This window comes from Ascochyta rabiei, chromosome 13, assembly GCF_004011695.2.
Source record: "Ascochyta rabiei chromosome 13, complete sequence".
Lineage (NCBI taxonomy): Eukaryota > Fungi > Ascomycota > Dothideomycetes > Pleosporales > Didymellaceae > Ascochyta > Ascochyta rabiei.
In genome coordinates this window covers 261,400-277,942 of record NC_082417.1, presented here as the reverse complement: position 1 = coordinate 277,942, position 16,543 = coordinate 261,400, and the positions used below count along the sequence as shown (strand labels likewise).

Sequence of the window (16,543 nt, the reverse complement as noted above, 5' to 3'; positions counted from 1 at the left end):
AGCCTGTCGGTAAGGCGAAGTGGCTCCTCACCAGCACGCAGCTGCCTCACGAGGGGCTTGAGCCGCTGCACCGCCATTCGACGTGGTGCTTCACCGGCGGCAAGACGAGCTTGCTCTGTGTCGACTATGTCTTCCCGCTCAATACACCAGCTCGGGCTCGTGTGCATGGGTTGGGACAGATGTTGTTTCACTTCAACGCTTCTCACAAAGCGTACTTCTTAGACCGTTGCGGCATCGACTTGGGCATCTTGATTGAACCACGAGATCCAGTTGCACCTCTTATAGCGATTTTTGTTGTTGTCGAGCGCTCGGACGTTGCGATAATTGTTTCGTGGTTGCTTTCGCAGCAGAGGCGTCACGAATGGGAAAAGTCATTGTGCCGGGAGGTACTGAAACTGCGGCTCCCTTGGAGGATTACTGGGATCCGTACTGTATCAAGACACACGCTTCAACGACGATCTATTGGAAGTATACCATCCAGAAGCAGTGATTTACGGCCGTGTACTGCAACAACCCGAGCACACAGACACCCCTTTCAAATAAGTCACACACAGTCGACAACAACCTCGAAAGAATGTCTTGACGGAGCGGTGGCCTCTTCGCCACTCTGGCTGGCAGTATGAGAGGATTGTAATGTAAATGGGAAGATTCAGCACAAGCACGGTTACCGCCAGCGACACCGGAGTCAAAGTGAAGTTCGATGCGCTGCAAAATCGTCCCATGTCTCCACCATGTGAAGTTAAGGAAGGTGGTTAGATAAGCCGGAAGCGAACGTCGGCGCGCGTGTTGCGGAGCTGAGGGATCTCCCATTGGCAGAAACGTCGGCCTCCTCCGAGCGTGGGGCAGCGGGGTAGCTTTGGGGCGCTTTCTGGTGTAATGCACTTCATTTGAGTTCTTCTTTCCTTTGCTCCTCTATCCGCAGATTGGAAGTCTCAATTGATCAGCTGTCAGCTTCTCCTCAGGTTTTGCAAATCTCCTACTTCAACTCCATTTCATCATCGACCATCATCGCGCACCGTAGCTCGAATAGGGCCGAATTCTATATACCACCTGCATCCACTGTCAACAACGCAACATAACATGTCTACCGACTCCATACCAACGACCCAAACGGCAGCCTGGATCGGCGAGCCCGGCCCAGACTGCGTCCTCCAAATCCGCAACGATGTGCAAGTCAAGCAGCCTGGCGCGAACGAGGTCCTCGTCAAGATCGAATGCTCCGGCATTTGCCACTCTGATTGCCACGCGCTCCGAGTCAAGGGAAAGTACGAACAAGTACCCGGCCACGAAGGAGTAGGGAAAGTCGTGAAGCTAGGCCCCGGAGTCTCCCAAGATCTGCTGGGCAGGAGAGTAGGCGTGAAGTGGCTCTGGAGCGCGTGCAAAGAGTGCACGAGCTGCAGAGCCGGCAAGATCAACCACTGTGCCAAGCAGGTCAACTCTGGTCGCCAGGTGTGGGGTACGCTGCAGCAGTACACGGTCGCGCATGCAGACTTTGTCACACCCATCCCGGACGGTGTCAAGAGCGAAATCGCTGCTCCGCTGCTATGCGCTGGTCTGAGTCTAGCGGGCGCCGTGTCCAAACTCGCGCCCGACGTCGTGCCGGGCGACTACGTTGCCATTGTGGGTGCTGGAGGCGGACTGGGGCATATCGGCGTGCAAATCGCGAGTCTGAAGGGCTACAAGGTCATCGGCATCGACAGCGGCGCGGACAAGGAGAGGCTGTGCAAAGAAATGGGAGCCGTCGGGTTTGTCGACTACGCGAAGCAGGACGTCGTGCAAGCCGTGCAGGACCTGACGGACGGCGAGGGCGCACACGGCGTCATCTGCGTTGCGGGAAGCGAGCGCGCGTACGATCAGGCTCCCGCGCTGGTCAGGAACAGCGGCGTCTTCGTGTGTGTGGGTCTGCCGCCTGATACGTACATGTTCCCCATGTCGCCCATTCACATCGCCAACAGGGGGTTGATCATCAAGGGTTCTTCCACTGGTACCGCGGAGCAGATGGAGGAGCTGCTCCAGTTTGCGTTGCAGGGCAAGATCACACCTAAGATTGAGATGTACGACTTTGCGGATTCGCCGAAGATCATAGAGGAGTTGATGCGGTATGAGGTGACTGGGCGGAAGGTGGTACGTGTGCCGTGATTCCTTCCTGGTCGACGAGTTTCAAAGCATGGGGCGTGGTTGTTGACATTACTGTTGCCGCTGAGCAGGGCCGGCTTGGGCATGGTGTTGCATTGCCGGATCTAGTACTTGGTGGTACCAAAATTATACTGCATTATCGAAGCACGAGCGTGCGATACCTGAGAAGGCCCTAAGATGTATCGACTGCGGCTTGTACATCGTGTTGAGATTTAGGTGGATGGAGAGTATATCCAGGAGACATCCAGTGTCGCAGCGTTACGAGGTGAGTGCAAAGCTGTCTGCGATGTACGACAATCGCCAGCTGATGTGACGGCGAGCGCAGACGCCTCGGTATAAGCACATCGGTATCAAGAGACACCGTCTGTAGAAGAGCAGCTGCTTGTCTGCGAATCACCTGAGCAGGCAACCCATGTCCCTTGTGTGCTCTAGCGGACGATGCGGCGGCTGATCTACACCATAACTATTGTGGGAACTGAGCGATCAACTACGTGTGATTCTCATCGCTTCTAAGCCCTGCTGAAACGAAGCTTGTCCATCAAGTCACTTCGATGATGATTTCCCCCTCGCCTTCCGGATCCTCAAAGCCATCCCAGTACATCTCGAAAGTCTCCCTGCTGATGTCGAACGCCGAGTCAGCTGTTTTCTCATTCAGCCTTCTCGTACCGATTCTGTTCCACAGCACTTCCTTGTCTTTGGCTCGCAGGAATACCAGTACAACCCTCGCACCATGCTGTTTTGCGATGAGCCGAAAATCTTCTCTATCCTGTTTCGAATAGAACGACCGCTCGAGGACGATGTCTTTGTTTTCAGCCAGCAGCTTGTAGAAGGTCTGGAGGTAGATGGTATCGGCTTCATCTTGATACCGATCATACAAGGATTCGGACGCTGGGTAGTCGATACCATATATGCCGTGAGCTGAGAAGATGATGTAATCAATGGAGATGTTGGTGAATTGCGGATGCTGTTTAACGATGCTGTTCGCAAGTGTTGTTTTGCCAGCTCCTGTATCCTTTTGTTACAGTCGTTGAGTCGAGGCTGTCAGGTACCTACCTGCAATACCACATGTCATGACTACTACCGGACGTGAATCTGACTGAGTGCGTTGGAGTAATGGCTGGAGCCTTGCAGGCAGACACACCTCCATTTTTCTTCTCGTTGGGGTCCAAATCTCGAACAGATGTTCGAAAGAGATCTCAGTATATCGATACACGTCACTGGCATGATCTCGCACTCACTGCATCCACGCTGACCCAGGAAACATTGTCGCACGTAGATCGCACAGCCAAGGCAACAGAACCGGTCGGTACTATGCCTGGCTGTCGATCGACGTAGTCAAGACCGACCGGTCAGCCTGCTCAGCAAAAGTTGCACGAACGGTGATTGCCGTTGGGTTGGTGAGAAACAAGGCGCAGAAGCGGGGAACCCCAGCCACAGCCTCAAGATCGACAAGTGTGAAAGATCTCACGCCTCACTGGCGAGCCGGTTTCGACAATGTGATGACAATTTCCCGTGTGAATCGTCTCTGCATCGAATCACCCTGATGATAAAATGTCGATGAGTGGATCCGGACGCAAAGGGCTGCGGCACGGTCGGTGTTGCTGCGCACGGCCGGTCAGTCTGCTGCACGCTTCCACGCCTCCAATTAGTCTACCGCTCTCTCACGCCTCTCATTGAAGCTTGCTTGTTCATCCGGCATCAGATCAGGAACCAGGCCAGTGACATGTCTCGGAGGCCTTATGCGACCGTTCGCAAACGCCTGCCGCAGCGCTTGTCCAGCCGCGCTCCTGCGCCCAAGCAACGACATGCCTTGCGCACGAGATGCTTAAAGACGATCGCGGAAGGTGTTGTTTGACATCCAGCCTCTTGATGAAGATTGTTGTGACTCGCACAGCCAACTTTACAGCAACCTGCTGATAGCAAATCCAACGGCACCCGCAAGCATGTTCATATTGCGATCCTTAGTAGCCTTGAGCTCCTTCGCAGTTGCCGCCTCAGCGGCCTTTCCTTTGAAACCAGAGAACGTCACCGTTGTACAATCAACAAAATTTCCTGGTGTTTCAATATCATACAAAGAGGTATGTCGCTCTGGAGTAAATCAATACTTTAAATTGACGATTCCAGACCAGCATTTGTGAGACTACGGAGGGCATCAAGGGCTATAGTGGCTTTGTGCACCTCCCGGTCGATCTGTTGAGGAATCGCAGTTACGAGAGCCATATCTATTATTGGTTTTTCCAAGCTCGACACGACGCGGAGAACGCCCCGCTCTCTATCTGGCTCCAGGGCGGTCCTGGCGTGCCGTCTACCCAGGCTGCTGTCAGTGAGAACGGGCCTTGCGTCGTTCTTGAAGACTCCAAGACCACAAAGCTCGATCCATGGTCATGGAACGACAAGGTGAACATGATCTATATCGACCAGCCAGTCCAGGTTGGTTACTCCTACGACCGGCTGGTAAATGGAACCTTGGATGTAGTTGCATCTCCTTTCGCGTACAAACCATCGAACTTCTCTCAGACAGGTGTACCAGAGACGAATCTCACTTTCCTGACCGGCACTTTCCCATCGCGAGACTTCCTCAGCACTCCAAACACGACAACAGCAGCCGCCCCGTTCATCTATGACTTCATGCAGACGTGGATGCAAGAATTTCCCGGATACAAGTCAAAGGACAACCGCTTCAGCATATGGGGTGAGTCGTACGCCGGGCACTACAGCCCTATCTATGCAGACTACTTTGAGCAGCAGAATGACCTTGTTGCTGCTGATGGGAGCATCAACGGGTCTGCTATAGAGCTCCATGTGGATACGGTTGGCCTCGTGAACGCATGCATAGATATCGACACGCAGATCGACTACTACCCTGAGTTTGCCTACAACAATACATACGGCCTACAGTTCATCAACCAGACACAATACGACTCGGCGCTTGCAGCCTCACCTCAATGCAAGAATCTGACCGCAGTCTGCAGAACCCTGGCAGATGCAAAGGACCCTGGCGGCTTGGGCAACCAGCCGGACGTCAACAAGGCCTGTTTGGGTGCCTTCTTATACTGCTTCTCTAAGCTACATGATGATTTTGACGCGTCAGGAGTAAGCCATACCAATATCCATCACATCAGAATTCCATTAACAGCCTCTTAGCGAAACAAATTCGACATCGTTGCACCCAACCTTCCTGAGTCCTTCCCCCCAAAATGGGCCGCCGGCTACCTGAACGATGCAGAGACCCAGCAGGCCCTCGGCGTCCCTCTGAACTGGACGGGCCAATCGCTTCCTGTCGCGGTTAGCTTCAACGCGACCGGCGATTTCATCCTAGGCTACGGGCTCAAGAAGCTCGCAGAACTTCTCGATAGAGGCGTCAAAGTCTCGCTCGTCTACGGTGACCGGGACTATCAATGCAACTGGCTGGGCGGCGAGGCCATTAGTCTCGCACTGGGGTCAGCTGACTTCAAGAAGGCGGGGTATGCAGATATCGAGACAAACTCCTCATACGTTGGTGGTCTTGTGCGGCAACATGGCAACCTCTCCTTCGCGCGGGTCTTCCAGGCTGGCCATGAAACGCCCTACTATCAGCCCGAGACTTCCTACCAGATCTTCAACCGAGTGATGTTCAACAAGGACGTGGCTACTGGTGAGGTATCTGCTGTCGATTACTCCAGCTGTGGATTGAGCTCGGCATGGACTGAATCGGTACTGCATGTAGACGAGGCACCTGCGCAGTGTTATCTCTGGGACGTGTTTGAGACATGTAGTAAAGCTGAAGCGGCAGTGTTGTTGAGTGGGAATGCTATCGTTAAGAACTTTCTGCTGGTAGGAAAGATTGGAGGAAATGGTACAGATACTAAGTAAGGATTGAATACGGTCACTACAATGGAATGCGACATGTCTCTTCTTCAAGCTCCGGCATAGTGTCAGAGAGTTGACCAAAAAAGGTGCTGAGTCCAGCGAACTCAACGTGTTTTATACTGGATCGCATGTGAATAGGGTCGACGTAGTCGACCTCCCGACACAAAGCGCCTCACGGACAGCACGAAGCTGTAACGTGATAGGAAGGACTCTTACAGGTTCGAGTGCTACGATCAATCCGTTTAGTCTAGGTGAACACGTCGGGACTGTCTATGTGCCAGATGGTCGCAGGTCCAGTCGCAGTCTGCTCTATCCTCATTCAAGCGTTAGTCTCCCTGCAAGGTATACTCGAGAGTATGCTGATCAAGATACAACCAGGGCTAATGTCTGTTCGATACCATCTTGAAACGGAACGGGAGAGCGATACTTGATACGGAGTGTAATGGAAGGTTGTGTTGGGTCCTATGTCGTCCGAGCGCCGACATTGAGCTCGTGCCTCTATTCGTGGAAAGGAAGAGAAAGAGAAGGAGGTGGGAGAAAACTTATCAACACTGTGGCAATACGCTAACGCCTTAGCGAGCACGTGGTTGCTCCAGCTTCTGATCGATGCGATCAAGGACGCTTGGCGCCTTGAAGTGAAAGCAGGTCAAGATGGAGACCGATGGAACGGGCCGTGGAGCACTTCACTGCGTACCGCAGACGTAGTTTTACTTATGCCGCCGTTCTGGCATTGTACATATCTCTCTTCTTCGCAAAGTATCGCCGTCATTCCAGTGAATTCTCAGAAGCCCTGCAAGATGGTATCGAAGATATGGCACAGGTCTCGTTTGCTGGCGACGATGCTCCGATCGACGCACAAATCATCAATCTAATGGCTTTAATACCACCAGAGAACCAGGGAAACGCTACAGATCCTGAAGCCTACTTAAATACTCTCGAGCATAATTGGTGGCGGCAGGCGGTCAACAACGGTCGACTTCGGAAAGCCGTCGAAGAGCACAACGGGAAAAGCAAGTAGCAGATGGGGAGGTTGCACATGCAGGAGAACGACCTCGAGACCATGACCAAGCGTGCGGACCATTACAAGACTCCGCTCGATGAGCAGGGCACAGGATATATTGTTAATGAGTACATATGCCCATTCATGATGTTTGTCCGACGCTGATCACTTTAAAGCCTTCTCCCACTCCAGCTCCGTTCGACCATCGCTTTCGTGGTCAAAAGTGGCGATTAGACAGCACAAAATAGGTTGAAATCTTGCGTACTGCATGTTCAGTGTATTAGCAGTGTTGCAGGAGCGACTCCATGCATCCCCACACACATCTACATTCCGGCCGGAGGATACTCTGTATTCACTGTTACGAACGCAACCAAGAGTGCGTTAACACTCCCTCATTTCAGAGCTGTCTTGTGGATCGGGTGAAGTGCAGGCGAGTAAGGTGTTCGGATCGAAAGGCAGGAAAGTGTTGGCTTCGTGTAAGAAATAGTTTATACAAGTCGGATGTCAAGACACAAGTCGCCTTGTATGCTTCAAAGGTTTCCAGGACAATCAAACTGGCAATCAACCAAGTGTTTTGATATCTACATGAAAGTGGACGACGTTAGATCGCAGCATAACTAGCTCAAGTCCGCCTTTAATCAAAGTAGCAGTCCATGCTGGACATGCAAAGGCTACTGCGGTGACTACAGAATGAATATGAGGATGGCTAAAGGTCGCTGAGCTACAACCCGGAGAATTGCTACCATTGTCACAACACGATGATTTGAATTCGATGTTGCTCTTAATCATGCTGTTGCTTTCTCTTGTGTCTCTCGGCTGGTCGACATCAAGACGCTTTTGCATAGAGGTGCACACAGGCAAGTCGCAGGTTTTACAGTACTGTAGGTGACGCAGAGCCCAAATTACAAGTATAGCGCTTAATCAGGGATAAGACGAAACCTACGGACCTTGTCAAGAAGGCAAAGACGGCGATAAATTCCGGCAGGGTGGAGATGTTCGTCGCAACGAAGATGCCGTAGGGAAATAGGTAAAAGAGCGAATGTAGTACAAGAACATAAGAAAGTACTAGAGTGAAGTAACCTACTACGACCTCAGAACCATGTCCAGAAGAAATAGTCTGGGTGTGCTATGTAGCGGATTAAGGACTCGCCATCTCAATTATTGTCCGGGATCGGATAACAGTATGCAGGTACCGCTACCGGAGTAAAGATGACGGTATCAGCATAATAAATTGCCTATACTAGGCGTATGTTTGCGATGATCTTGACAATGCCTGTGGGGGAGTTGATCATTGGGGTTGGGTGGATAAGCTCAGTCAATGAGGTTTAGCGGTCTTGGCACACACGCTCTCGAGCCCTACATCGTTTGTTATCCTACTGTACGCTGCTGCACAATGATGGCATTCACCCAATTCTTTTGTTGTGAAATCATGTAGCTCACGGATGATCGCGGAACAGGGAATACTTGCCGACCATCCCGCAGCCGCACTGACACCACGATGACGATCATCGTTCTAAGTTGAGCGATTTTGTCTTCCCTCCACGTGCATCCTACTCCAACATCAACAACATTGTGTCGCTATCACCAAGAGCTGGACTCCCAGCATAGCGGTCGATCGATTCTCATCACATCGTACCCAGCATTGCAGCAGTCTCGTGTGGCAAACATCTAAGTCACCATGGCCGACGCCACCCCAAAAAGGAGCGGTCTTCGTGCCATGTTTGGAATGCGACCAAGTACCCCGAATGAGCCAGGAGCACGCAAAAAGCTTTCAAAAAAAAGCTCCCGGATGGATGTGTCTACTAATATTGGACGCGACATTGCAGCGGATCGCCGGCGGCAGGATTCCGGCAGCTTCTCAAGTCAGCACAACGGTGAACGAGCCAGAGAACACGCGACCCTGCCAACATACGAGGATGCCACAGGTCTTGCGTCATACACCTTTCGAGACGACCCGTACGCAGCAGCCGGATCTGGACCGAGCGCTGTTCCAATTCAATTCCAATTAGATGCCGAATATCGCCGTAACTCAGAAGGATTACAACAATATGCTGCTCCTTTATATCAGACGACTACCGCCAGCTCTGCGAGGACAGGGTCGTTACCACAAATCTACCACGAACGTCCGGAGAACAGAAGAGTTCAACAACTCGCATCAAAACCTCAGCCCTCAAAACTGAGTAAGGCTCACCGGGCGCCAGTCCGCCAAGATGACATTCTCGACAAGGACACCGGCGAGCGCAAAGATCTGACAGACATGATGCACGCCTTCACATATAGCGAAGCCCGTGACTCGATCGATGAAGTGAAACATCGCGTGGAAGAAGTCTTTTACGATCCTACGAAACCAGACGGAACAGCGATGCTTGGTGGTGTATCGCCTGAAATCTGGCTGCATGTAGCGGTGTATCTGTCAGCCCTAGATGTAGCGCATTTATCGTCAACTTGCCGCACTATGTTTGCTCGGCTTGGCCGTCAACCATACAAGTTGCTGCTGGACCCGATCAATCGCCCCGATCGCCTCGACTTCCTGCTTGCGATGGACCACAAGCTTCCTCGTCATCTTTTCTGCTTTCCATGTGCACAGTGGCATCTACGGATTCAGCCAGGATTCGAGACACTTAAACCTCACAACGTCCTCAACCCGCTGTTCGAATGTCCCAACTTTACGAACAATCTTCTTCCGCCTCCAAGGATTCGCATTACCGAAGGACGCACGTTGCCATTTGCCTTTATACAGTTAGCACGACGACATTGGGCGTTTGGGCCCGACTATGGTATTCCGCTTCAGTCACTAGCACGAAGATGGAAGGATCCGTACTCTCCTTGGTCGCATGAGAGTATGTATCACGTCACTGACAGAGGCCACGTTCTGATGCGTGTCAAATCACAAGCATATGTCGAAGGCGGCATGACGACGGCAGCAAAGCGCATGCTGCTGTTCAGCAGAGACGACTACATACCATACTTCAGCGTGTGCAGCCATTGGAAAAACGGCGTGCTGACTTCGGTACCAAAATGCGCCCTCGATCACATTCCTGTGGAGGAAGTGAACGTATTAAACGGAATCAGAGACCGCCTTGCCCCGAAGAAAGCTGTCGGTAACGTGCCCACCTGTCAGAAGTGCAGGCCGATGCGCCGTTGCCCAGAGTGTCCTACAGAGTATCTATTCGAACTTAAGATGGTGGAAGACAAGACCGTAAAGAGCAACGGGGCGGAGCGCTTCAAGCAAGCTCTTGTAGTTACCAGGTGGAGCGACCTCGGACCTGGGCGAAGCCCTGTTGATAGAGAGTGGGCAGCTGTTACTGGCGAATTCGAAGAATACAACAGCTTCGAGGAGATAGGCAGAAGAGCTATCAGCGGTGTGTTCGAGAGTGCTTTCACGGACACAATACCCGGACAGAGGATCGTGACGATGAACCCTAAGAAGGTCAAGGCGAACGAGATTGGAGGCGATTGGTACTAGCACTTGGGCGACACGGTCAATTCCGCTCGTACTCCACGGCTCCTGCTGCCTATGTAATAATTCTAAACTGCATTTTACTAATATCAGCCCGTCAGGATCACGTAAGCACCAAGCGAATACTGAATCGCTTTCCCTATCAAGCAGCACGTCAAAATCTATTTCGTTAAACACACCAACATATATCAGTCCCACTGACCTTTTATTTGGGCACGGTAATTATCCTGAAAACCTCGATCGGTCCGATGCATGGAAATGTGCGGTTGCCAAGGTCGCGGGTCGAGCCAAGATCTGATAAGATGATCTGATAAAATCTTTCCAATAGGTTTGACCAATGCGTCGTCAACACCACGGACACACTTTACTGCTTTTGGTCAGCTCTGACAGCATATTTCGCAGTAAAGAGCACTAGGTGCCGGGGATCTCCTAACACCATGCGAAAAGACGGGTGATGTGTCGGCGCTTGAGCGAAAACCACACTTCGACAGTCGTGCTAGTCTTAATGTAGTGAAGTGCGCCGCCATAGGTGAGGGATGTGGATCAGACATCATGGTATCGGGTGTTTATGGGCCGGAGACCGCTGTCACGGCTCATTCAGTATGAGCGCGATGCGTCCGCATTCGCAAATAAGATAAAAGCATCTCGCTCATCTTATCTGATCACCATTGTGATCCTTTCCATACTTCCAGCGCCTGCGTTGTTCGGGATCATTTCCAAAATGCATTCGTCGATGGAGCGTGCCCAGAACAATGCTTCGGTTGAGAGCCAACAGCACACCTCCGTCTCAGCCGAGAAGGGGCCAGATGTAGTTCTCGCTAGCAGCGGGTCGTCAGTAAGTGGTCGGAGCGAGGGTGGTCGAAGTACGCTTGTTCCGGTCAAGATGAAGCTCATCTCGATTCTGCTGGTCACTGCAATTGGATTCGGTTCCCACTGGAGTAGTGGAGTGACTGGAGCCATGAAGAGCACTTTGAAGAAGGTAGGCGCATCCGAGACAGCGAAGTTACCGACTGGAGCTAACGAGAACAGCAACTACACATCAACAACTCCCAATACGCAGTCCTGGAAGCCTCCGAGGATTTCATGAAGACAGCTTTGATCCTTGTCAGCGGTCTTGTTACTGACAGGATCGGCGGTGCAAGCGCCATGCTCTGGGGTAATGCCATCTTCAGTGTTGGTGCCATTTTTATTGCTGCAGCCACGACCGTACGCTCGTACAAATTCATGATTTTTGGTGTCATCGTCCAGGCTTTCGGCGATATCGCAACCCAGGTCGCCCAGTATAAGGTCTTCAGCTCCTGGTTCGCACCCTCCGACGGATTCGCATCTACCCTGGGCTTCGAACTCGGGATTGGCAAAATAGGATCCTTCGTCGGCAAAGCCACGGCCAACATCATTGCGAAGAAGACTGGTGACTTTAGCTGGGTGTACTGGACCGCCGTCTTCATGAACATCTTTACCAACGTCATCACCCTGGGGTTTTGGTTCTTTACAAAATGGTGCAACAAGACCTACTCTGGTATGGTCGACCCCGCGACTGGAGAGAAGCTCACGGAGAATAACAAAAAATTTGAGTTTGGCAAATTGTTACGTCTGCCTTGGACGTTCTGGAGTGTCGTGTGCTTTTCGCTCTTCCAGAGCAGTACTGCGGGCATCTACAACCAGAACGCTACCGAGCTTGCCGAGCAACGCTTCAAGATCGACGCAATCCAAGCGGGTTGGTACTCGGCCATGTCACAGTACCTAGGATTCTTCCTCGTACCCCTTATCGGCATTTTCATTGATCTCTTCGGCAACCGTATCACCCTCATGGTCGTTTGCGGAGTGGGCATGCTGCTGTCTATGTGCCTTGCTGCTTGGGGTCCAACTATTGGCGGTACCGCAGCTTCATTCGGCATCTACGCTGTCGCGACGTCTTTCGGCCCCACGGTCATCATCGACTCCATTCGCACGACGATGTGGTATCAGGAGGTTTTCGGCTCGGGCTACGCAGTCAAGATCGCCGTCAACAACAGCATGACCATCTTCGTCCGTATCGTCACAGGCGTCATCCAAGATCGCGACAATAACTCATATGACAACGTGGTTAAGGGCTACGTCTTCCTCGCTGCCGGCTCTGTTGTTGTCGGCTTTGCACTTCTCGCGGGCAGCTACTGGACCGTGGATCTTAAGCTACTGCAATGGACGAAGAAGCAACGCATGGCTAAAGGCGAGACCATCAACGATAGGAGAGTCAAGTTTGAGAGTGGCGAGGCCGGCACAAGGAACAGAACGATCAGTATGACGTTATTCATTGTTCTTATCTTCTTCCTCTTGGGGGCATGGGCAGCGTACTTCTGGGGTGTAGCAACGGACAACAACAACTGAGGTAGTATGTCAGGCGTATCATGAACTCAATTTTACACAAGTTGCTTTCTTATTGCATTCCTATTGCATTCTTACTGCATTCTTATTGCATTCTTGTTGCATTGTGACGCCGTACAGGCGTCAACATCCTTGCTCTACCCCGAGGCAGTGCTTCTTTCCTGATACCATAGCGTAGTCCGACTTCCGGCTCCGACATGATCGTATCTTTGAAGCGCAGTCTCTACCGAATGCCACTTTCTTTGCATCGCGAGCCGACCGTCGAGAGATCATGTTGTCGGTAACAATTATGTTGATCTTGGGTATACTACCTCTGTAGTCCAGTTCAGCCCAGAGTTCTCACCAAGGCAGCATAACCTACTACTACGGCACGATAGCGGCAGTATAGCTTCCTATTACAGCAGTCTTGGCAGCATAACTTCCTACTACAGCAACTGCGGCAGCACGACTTCCCGCTTCAGCGACCGCAGCAGCACGACTTCCTACCATAGCACAGCATATTGCGGCGTTGGCGGCAGCATGGCGGCAATACGACTTCGTGCTGACTGCACACTGTGGCGACGGCGAACTGTGTCGTGTGAGCAGCAGTCTGCTTGTTGATTTCGCCAGGAAAAGCTGCAAAGAGCGGGGTGGCACCCAACGTGAAGATATTGAGTTCTGCATTGGTTGAAGTCATTTTGTTGATGTCGACGGATTGTCCAGGTGACGGATTTGCGAGAGGATCAAGAGCATGTATATGATGGGTTGCTATCAATGCCTTTCATTGTTGGAACGCACTCTCACAAATGATCTCGAGACCGCATGACCTCTTCACCTCAATGGAGAAAAGCCGCTGTTCGCTCCAAACTTGCTTCTCGAATAACTCACGCCGTTGGGTTGGGAGATATGCCAGTGCAATGACGGTACGTACGCTACGAGACATCGGTCCCTCCCACTCCCCAGCCTGACTCTCGCAGTTTCAACAGGCCAAACACCGACAAACCTGTCATGGTGTCCCTACGTTTCGCACGCTCCTGCAACAATCGTAGTTTCTCGCCAAACCGGTCCACGACATCCAAGGCTTGCATATCCAAGAGCGGTCCAACAGCGATTACAAACCCAAGAAGCATATCAAGATTCTGCCCACCAAACAGCTGGCTCGCGTCAATCATGCTCGTAAGTATGTGCAGAGCAATCCCCGGTGTGAGGCTCCCAATACTGTCCCTTGTAGCACCCAGCCGCCCGATAAAGAGGATAAACCCGCGACTCCAAGCACCGATTGCCATCATCTCAGTGAACCGTGCTTGCAAGACCTTCATCAGCTGATACTGCACAAGCAATGGCCCTCTGATCTGCAAAACCGGATGCCTGAATGCTGGGTCGACGGACATGGCGATGAGGTCAAGGGCTGCCACCGCCGCGTCCACCCATGCTGGGTCGCGGTAGATGCGCCCTTGGACATTGTCTACGACAAATGCAAGGCGGCTGTAGTCGTAGTTGAGCTGAGCGACGATTGTCTGTATGGCTGCTGTCGTCGCGGGATCGTTGGCGTCGGTCGACAGGTTGTTAACGATGCTGGTGGCGCATTCTTTGAAGGCGCGTAGGAACAAGTCATTGAGGTCGGTGTGGATGAAGGATAGCTGTGCCATTGATGCGCCACGTATGGGTTTGGGCAAGGTTTGCTTTTTAGCCCAGCCCCAGTTAATGCCTTGACGAGTGTGAGATTGTCGAGAAATACTTGTTTGAAGGTGTTTTTGCAAAGACAAGCAGCCGCATTTCACCTTCCAGCGCGCTGGGACGTACAGCTGGACTATTCCGCGGTGACTGTTTGACAGCACTGTTTTCTAGTAATCTTACATAGATGTATACACATTCACCACCACATCCACCATCTCCTCGAAGCACCCAAACGCTTCCACTTCCATGTCGAGTTTCGGTGGATCATGTAGTCCTTACTCTGAATGCTTTTGTGAATGCCCCAGAACCCTCCTAGCGGCCACACATTCTTCAGACGCATCCCCCAGTCCTTCTGCGCCATGTCTGTGTACTTTTGGATATCGACGTGGACCTTGTCATGCACATCCGGGAGGCCGCCGGCATTGTACTTCGTCCTCAGGTCCTCGTGCCACTTGCGATCAAACTGCGACCAGAACTCATTCTTGCTGTAGTATGTGTGCGCGTAGAGCCATTTCATGCCACCCATCTCACCTAGTGTCTTCTCGAGAGCACGGTTCTTGCTAAGATATTCCTGGGGTTCTTGAGGCCCAAAGCCCCAAAGTCCAATGTTGAGCATCTGGGTATCTTGCAACTCGCCCTTGGTGTGCGGATGCATGGTTGGCTGTTCGCTCTGCTTCAACGGGCAAAGCCAGATTGGCCAGATGCCGAACTCTTTGTCGGTGTATTCGATGAATTTCTCGGCGTTTGGGTAGGGCAAAGCCATATCCTGTACAATGTACCTTGTCGCGATGCCACTGGCATGCAGGGCACGATACAGCATTCGCGTGTGCAGGAAGTCGTCTAGGAACCAACGAGTGAACTTGTTGAAGGGAAAGCTCATATAGCTGAAGGCAGACCGCCCGACCCAGAAGCCGCCACGGTCGTATCGAAACATGTATTCGGCCAGCGGGATGTATTCGACAACGGGTTCGTTAGAGGTGCGTGTTGCATTTTCGACATGTAGGTAGAACCAGGGATCCAGAGCGTGGGAGAAGGTTTGCGGTTTGATGTTTGGAGGGAGATAGTCCGTCATCTCGCCCGTCACAATAGCACCGTGATCCTTGGAGAAGAGAATGCCATCCACGTAGTCGTTCTTCTCGCCCTTCTCGCCCTCGGTATGCTCACGGACCTCCTTGACGGCTTGGGCAATGCTCCTGGTAGGGTAGTAGGTTGTCTTCACATACTTCTTCGCCTCGATCAGTCGAAGATTGACGAGTGTTGTGACGCCCAGCGTTCCAACTGCACCAGCAGCTCCACGGAACAAGTCTGCATTCTCGTTCTCCGATGCCTTCACAATTTTGCCGTCTGCCATGACCATCTCGACCTCATTGATGGTCCTGTCAAAGAAGCCGAACTTGAAACTACTGCTTTCACCTGCGGTTCCTGCGTAACCTCCCCCTACGGTGATACCAGGAAATTCCATCACAACAGGCGGCACCAGGCCGTGTGGCAAAGTGGCTTCTACAAGGCGATCCATGGGCACGTTGGGCTCCACCAGAGCCGTACGCGTCTGCTTGTCCACCTTGATGACATTTCTCAGACCACTAATGTCGACGACGCGCTTTTTGAGGTTTGGACGCGTAGAATTCGTCGATCCATGTGATATTCTGAAGGGCTCCTTGCGTGTGAAGTAATCTTTCACCTTGGAGGCTACTTGCGCAACGATGCGCTGATGGCGATCCATCACGATGAACTAAAGAAAGAAAAGACTCCGGCAAATGCAAGTGCGTTCTACTGATACATGGCGATGCTACAAACCCGTGTGTCGGGAGTGAAGGGGTCACTCTCGACTTTTCTGTCCGCGCGCTAGGCCCCTGTAGCGCCGATCCCGTCCTGTTGCACACATTTCCGTTGCATTCACGTCAGCTGCAGAACGCCGTGTTTCAACTCGAATTCGAAGGCGCGTCACTGTTCTTCCAACCACGACTGGTGTCATTGGCTACGTACAGCGATCGAGTGTCGATTACTGTAGACGAACTGGGACCTGAAGATCGGTTGGACCCTGAAAGCCACTTCGCTTCCCGCTGCCCGTCGTCTCA

At 52.1% G+C, this 16,543-nt stretch overlaps 7 protein-coding genes across 7 annotated transcripts, besides 1 other annotated feature; 4 read left to right on the top strand and 3 right to left on the bottom strand.

Moving 5' to 3' along the window:
• Nucleotides 1-1,080: 1,080 nt before the first annotated feature.
• On the top strand, nucleotides 1,081-2,139 carry EKO05_0007670 (Alcohol dehydrogenase; the record flags this gene model as incomplete). Its single annotated transcript, XM_038946384.1, has 1 exon — nucleotides 1,081-2,139. The coding sequence occupies one exon, from the start codon at nucleotides 1,081-1,083 to the stop codon at nucleotides 2,137-2,139; it is 1,059 nt and encodes a 352-aa protein (XP_038797186.1).
• Nucleotides 2,140-2,674: 535 nt separating this feature from the next.
• On the bottom strand, nucleotides 2,675-3,208 carry EKO05_0007669 (uncharacterized protein; the record flags this gene model as incomplete). Its single annotated transcript, XM_038941053.2, has 2 exons — nucleotides 2,675-3,141; nucleotides 3,190-3,208. The coding sequence occupies 2 exons, from the start codon at nucleotides 3,206-3,208 to the stop codon at nucleotides 2,675-2,677; spliced, it is 486 nt and encodes a 161-aa protein (XP_038797187.2).
• An 871-nt stretch (nucleotides 3,209-4,079) lies between these two features.
• Nucleotides 4,080-5,988, top strand: EKO05_0007668 (uncharacterized protein; the record flags this gene model as incomplete). Its single annotated transcript, XM_038941050.2, has 3 exons — nucleotides 4,080-4,214; nucleotides 4,261-5,229; nucleotides 5,281-5,988. 3 exons carry the CDS (start codon nucleotides 4,080-4,082, stop codon nucleotides 5,986-5,988), a joined length of 1,812 nt encoding a protein of 603 aa, XP_038797188.2.
• Nucleotides 5,989-7,233: 1,245 nt separating this feature from the next.
• Nucleotides 7,234-7,280: a tandem repeat.
• A 1,383-nt stretch (nucleotides 7,281-8,663) lies between these two features.
• EKO05_0007667 (uncharacterized protein) lies at nucleotides 8,664-10,451 on the top strand (the record flags this gene model as incomplete). Its single annotated transcript, XM_038946385.1, has 1 exon — nucleotides 8,664-10,451. The coding sequence occupies one exon, from the start codon at nucleotides 8,664-8,666 to the stop codon at nucleotides 10,449-10,451; it is 1,788 nt and encodes a 595-aa protein (XP_038797189.1).
• A 715-nt stretch (nucleotides 10,452-11,166) lies between these two features.
• Nucleotides 11,167-12,812, top strand: EKO05_0007666 (uncharacterized protein; the record flags this gene model as incomplete). Its single annotated transcript, XM_038940979.1, has 2 exons — nucleotides 11,167-11,424; nucleotides 11,475-12,812. 2 exons carry the CDS (start codon nucleotides 11,167-11,169, stop codon nucleotides 12,810-12,812), a joined length of 1,596 nt encoding a protein of 531 aa, XP_038797190.1.
• A 908-nt stretch (nucleotides 12,813-13,720) lies between these two features.
• On the bottom strand, nucleotides 13,721-14,437 carry EKO05_0007665 (uncharacterized protein; the record flags this gene model as incomplete). The annotated part of the gene is made up of 1 exon (XM_038946386.1): nucleotides 13,721-14,437. The coding sequence occupies one exon, from the start codon at nucleotides 14,435-14,437 to the stop codon at nucleotides 13,721-13,723; it is 717 nt and encodes a 238-aa protein (XP_038797191.1).
• Nucleotides 14,438-14,661: 224 nt separating this feature from the next.
• EKO05_0007664 (uncharacterized protein) lies at nucleotides 14,662-16,188 on the bottom strand (the record flags this gene model as incomplete). The annotated part of the gene is made up of 1 exon (XM_038946387.1): nucleotides 14,662-16,188. One exon carries the CDS (start codon nucleotides 16,186-16,188, stop codon nucleotides 14,662-14,664), a length of 1,527 nt encoding a protein of 508 aa, XP_038797192.1.
• Nucleotides 16,189-16,543: the final 355 nt, after the last annotated feature.